The sequence below is a fragment of the Piliocolobus tephrosceles genome, chromosome 19, assembly GCF_002776525.5.
Source record: "Piliocolobus tephrosceles isolate RC106 chromosome 19, ASM277652v3, whole genome shotgun sequence".
NCBI lineage: Eukaryota > Metazoa > Chordata > Mammalia > Primates > Cercopithecidae > Piliocolobus > Piliocolobus tephrosceles.
In genome coordinates, this window is record NC_045452.1 from 20,768,782 (window position 1) to 20,773,729 (window position 4,948).

The 4,948-nt window shown below is 54.7% G+C and overlaps 1 protein-coding gene across 17 annotated transcripts in view; it reads left to right on the forward strand.

Annotated features, from left to right (window-relative positions):
* Positions 1 to 4,429, forward strand: part of LOC111549002 (DNA dC->dU-editing enzyme APOBEC-3A-like) — a 10,271-nt gene extending 5,842 nt beyond the window's left edge. For all 17 annotated transcript variants that reach the window (XM_023221967.1, XM_023221973.1, XM_023221977.1 and 14 more), the window contains 4 exons: positions 1,144 to 1,288; positions 2,988 to 3,282; positions 3,699 to 3,814; positions 4,094 to 4,429. In XM_023221967.1, the coding sequence (XP_023077735.1) occupies positions 1,151 to 1,288; positions 2,988 to 3,282; positions 3,699 to 3,814; positions 4,094 to 4,108 (564 nt within the window). In that variant the 5' untranslated portion in view covers positions 1,144 to 1,150 and the 3' untranslated portion in view covers positions 4,109 to 4,429. The remainder of the gene's footprint in view (positions 1 to 1,143; positions 1,289 to 2,987; positions 3,283 to 3,698; positions 3,815 to 4,093) is intronic.
* The last annotated feature ends 519 nt before the right edge of the window (positions 4,430 to 4,948 follow it).

The following is a 4,948-nucleotide window of genomic DNA, read 5'->3' on the forward strand; positions in this document are numbered from 1 at the left end:
CCTTCCTTCCTTCCTTCCTTCCTCCCTTCCTTCCTTCCTTCTTCCCTTCCCTCCCCTCCCCTCCCCTCCTCTCCCCTCCCCTTTCCTTTCCTTCTCCCTTCCCTTCCCCTCCCCTCCCCTCCTCTTTCTTTCTTTCTTTTTTCTTTTTTTTTGAGATGGAGTCTCGCTCTGTTGCCCAGGCTAGAGTGCAGTGGCGCCATCTCAGCTCACTGCAAGCTCCGCCTCCAGGGTTCACACCATTCTCCTGCCTCAGCCTCTCGAGTAGCTGAGACTACAGGTGCCCGCCACCACGCTCAGCTAATTTTTTGTATTTTTAATAGAGACAGGGTTTCACCATGTTTGCCAGGATAGTCTCGATCTCCTGACCTCGTGATTCACCCGCCTCAGCCTCCCAAGGTGCTGGGATTACAGGCGTGAGCCACCGCGCCCGGCCTCTTTCTTTCTTTCCTTCCTCCCTCCCTCCCTCCCTCCCTCTCTTTCTTTCTTTCTTTCTTTCTTTTGCTGCTGCCTCAACAGAGATTTTTCTAATTCTGGTTATGTCAGGATGCATAGTGAGGGGCTTGGGAGAGGCCTTCAAGGTGGGGCTGGTGTTTCCAGCCCAAGAGTCCTGAACTGCCCCATCTCAACTGCCTGAGAAGCACATTTGGGAGACCTCAGGGCACCCTAAGGGATGTGGAAAATCCTATGAATTATCCGAAAAGAAGTCCCGGCAGGTTCCTCTCCCCAGTAATGCCCCTCAGGAGTGTCACTGTCCTGATGCTGGATGTGGTAGGAGTTAACCCTGCAGGCAGGAGGAAGCCCCAGCGGGTCCATCTCCAGCAGGGATTGAGAGAGAGCTGAGCCAGGACAGGGGTGCATGGTGAGGCCAGGGAAGGAGGCCCAGCTCTACCCCAGGGAGAGGGACTAAGCACACTGAGCTGACCCTGGGGAGACCCTGACAAGGTTTACACAGGCCGCAGGGCTGCAGTGATCTCCCAGTGAGCCCCAGAAGTCAGAGGGGGAGGTTTGGAGGCAGTGCTAAGGGATGTGGGGAGCAGGGGGAAGGAGGGTGGGGTGCAAGGGGGGAAGTGTGGGGAGGGAGGAGGAGGCAGAGCAGTCCAGGAGGGCTCTTTCTCCTCTGGGCTTTCCCCCTGCTGTCCACAGACACTTGATGGATCCATGCACATTCACTTCCAACTTTAACAATGGCATTGGACGCCACCAGACCTACTTGTGCTACGAGTTGGAGCGCCTGGACAATGGCACCTGGGTCCTGATGGACGAGCACAGGGGCTTTCTACGCAACAAGGTGACCAACCCAGCCACCTGCATCCAGGCTGGGCCCTCCCAATCCATGGACACGCATAGGCAGAAGGTTCTGGGTGGTACCTGTGGTGTCCTGCAGAGTGTCTGTCACCTGTGCTTCCTGCAGCTGCTGCTGCTTGGCCCAGGGGTTGGGGGAGACTTCGGCTTCTGTGACTCTCCATGGCCAGGTGGGGTGGAGTCTGCCTGACGGCAAAGTGCTTCCTGAGGAGCCTCCCAGGATCCCCTCACGGACGCAGCTCCCACCAGGAGCGATTCGGAACTGTGGGATTTGAGGACTCAGGGCCTACCTGACTCACAAGGCCAGGATGACCCTGTGCCTGCTCTTTGGCCTCATCCTGCAGGGAGAGAGACTGAGGCAGGAGAGGCCGATCAGGGGTTCTGTCCTGCCCGGGGTGGAGTCCACAGCAAGGCCAGAACAGGCCTCATGTCAGGATGCAGGGATGTCCAGCATTTGGGGAGGAGCTGGGCCAGGCCAGGCGGAGGGGCCCTGAGCCCGCGGGACTTTCTTCCCTGGACCCTACCCAGCACAGCCTCTGTCTGGAGAGGCCAGTTTCTGCTTGGCTCTGGTGCTGGAAACTGGGGGCTTCTCTGGGTTCTGTGAGCTCAATGTGGGCCTTGCTGGACCCACACACACTGCTTAGAACATCCTTTGAAGGGTGCCAGTCTCCATCACTGCCTAAGCAGTGGGACTCCCCCAGGAATGACCCACAGCTCCTTCTTAGCACAAACCGTGTCATCCACTCCACCATGCGTCCACTCTGAATGCAGTCCCTTCCTCTTCTTGTCCCCATCACAATCACAGTCCTTGCTGCCCTGCTGTCCCCAGCTTGACCAGTTCCTAGTCTTAGTGGAAAATCCTTTACTCTGAAGTTTGGAGTAAATACCATGTTTCTATAAGTCATGATAATGACAATTATCCCATGTCCCAGGGACCTTCCCATGTTGGAGTGAGTCCTGCTGGTCTTCCCTTTCCCACTACTTTTGGTGGAAGGCCTTTTGGCCTAAGTCTATATCACATTTGGGCTCAGCACAGGTTGTGGCACAGAATAGAAGCTTCTAGAATAATGGGCCCGAGATGGGATGGCAGTAGGAGAGTTGATGAGTAGAGCAGGTCAATCTCCCCTTGAAAGAACCACACTCACTCAGGGGCATCAGGCCAATGACCCCGGGGCTCCGCCGGCTCCTCCTCCCCGTCCCATCTCTGTAGCCTCTCCCTGCAGGGCTGGGCCTGGGGTGAGGGTCCTGAAGGCTCTGACCTTGGGTACAAAATTGAAGGGGACTCCAAATGCTCAGTAATTAGAGAAAACACATTCTAATTTAATAATTAATGCAATATTCTAAAAGGCAAATTTAATACAAATGGATCATGACAAATAAAACTGAAGATTTTAATAAAGACTGACAGGAGAGTGCTGTCCGGTGTATATCGGAGCTGGGGCAAAATCAAACCTCATTGCTCCTGATCTGTTTGCATTTAATGGACAATGTTTTGCTTATCTTCGGATTTCTGCACAACATTTGATATTTTTAATACTGCAGAGAAAATCATGCATCCTAATAACCGGGGTTTTGGCGACCCCTCTAATTTTGTGCTGGAGGCCCCCGCCTCCCCAGCCCCACCTGGTCCTGGCCCTCCCTCCCTGTTCACCACGCATCACCTCACACTCTGTTTCCTTTTCTAGGCTAAGAATCTTCTCCATGGTGTTGACGGCTGCCACGCGGAGCTGTGCTTCCTGGGCCAGGTTCCTTCTTGGCAGTTGGACCCGGCCCAGACGTACAGGGTCACTTGGTTCATCTCCTGGAGCCCCTGCTTCAGCTGGGGCTGTGCCGAGCAAGTGCGTGCGTTCCTTCAGGAGAACACACACATGAGACTGCGCATCTTCGCTGCCCGCATCTATGATTACGACTCCCTGTATCAGGAGGCACTGCGAACGCTGCGGGATGCTGGGGCCCAAGTCTCCATCATGACCTACAAGGGTAAGAATGGAAGGTTTGGGTGGGGTGGGGTGGGTGGGGGCAGGAGAGGTCTCTGGGAAGAAAAGGAGAAAGGCCTTGGTCTGCTGCCTGCAGAGACGATGGCTGCACTCTGGGACCCGACTCTGGGGTCTATGGGAAGAGAGAGGCCAGGCCAGGAGGTGTGGCCCCGGGGAGGGAAGGGAGGGTGGCTGGAAGTGGAAGCAGAACTTGGGGCTTCCCGAAAGAATGAGAACTGCGCTGGCCCAGGTCCCAGTGGGAAGGAAGTGCCTGATGAAGGAGCTCAGTCCCTCGGGGAGGGAGAGGGAAAGGAGGGACCGAGACCAGGATGTGGGAAGTCTGTCCTGACAGTCACGGGCTCTTGGTGCCGCCCGGTCCCCACAGCCAGAGCGTGACTTATCTCCCCTGTCCCTTTTCAGAATTTGAGCACTGCTGGGACACCTTTGTGGACCGCCAGGGACGTCCCTTCCAGCCCTGGGATGGACTAGATGAGCACAGCCAAGCCCTGAGTGGGAGGCTTCGGGCCATTCTCCAGGTGACGGCTTCCTCCCCCTGCCTGGTGCCCCATCGGCCTCCCCCTCCTCCCCTCTCCCCTGGGCCTTGCCTTCCCCTCTGCTCAGAGCCCCCTCTGGGTTCCCTGCTCCCCCAGGGCGCCCAGCTCCGTCCCTCCCTTTCCTTCTCACAGCCTCCCTCTCTCTCCCACCTCCCGCATCCCTCCCTCCTCTCCTGTCATGGTCACTGTCCCCAGGCCTCCTCCTTGTGCCCTCTTTCCACTCTCTCACCCCCGCTCCATTCAACCCCCCCGCTCTTCCAGAATCAGGGAAACTGAAGGATGGGCCTCAGTCTCTAAGGAAGGCAGAGACCTGGGTTGAGCCACAGAATAAAAGTTCTTCTTCCAAGAAATGCAAACAGGCCATTCACCACCATCTCCAGCCGCTCACAGACACCAGCAAAGCCAGGTGCTCCTGACAAGTAGATTTTTAAAAAATCAGAGTGAATTAATTTTAATTGAAAATTTGTCTTATGTTCCAAGTATACAATAATAAGATTATGCTTAATATTCTCAGAATGCTTTTTAATTTATTAATGAAATGATTAATTGGCTTCATATCTAAACTAATAAAACATTAAGAATCTTCCATTATTGCTTTGGCTCAGCAATTGTATCATGAATTGAAAGTGTTTACATAAACACTAACAAATACAAAAAATTAGCCAGGCGAGGTGGCGGGCGCCTGTAGTCCCAGCTACTCAGGAGGCTGAGGCAGGCGGGTGGTGTGAACCCGGGAGGCAGAGCTTGCAGTGAGCTGAGATCACGCCACTGAACACCAGCCTGGGCAACAGAGCAAGACTGTGTCTCAAACAACAACAACAACAACAACAACAAACAACAACAACAACAACAACAAAAAAAAATTAGCAAATGTGTAGATGTCTTTCCTTGTGTAGTGGACCTTAGCGGGCCAAAGGTCACACAACATCCCTCTGGAGCCAGAAAACTCAGCTAAACCTCACAGGAGAGGAACCTAAATGCAGACCGCACCCTCACTCACAGAGCCCTGGGCACTGATTGGAAGGGACAGGCCGCAGTAAGAGGACAGCCAGCAGCCAGTCTCCCTGTTGGAAAGGAGCCACACACATGCAGTCAGGGGCCCTCTGGAGCAGCCCT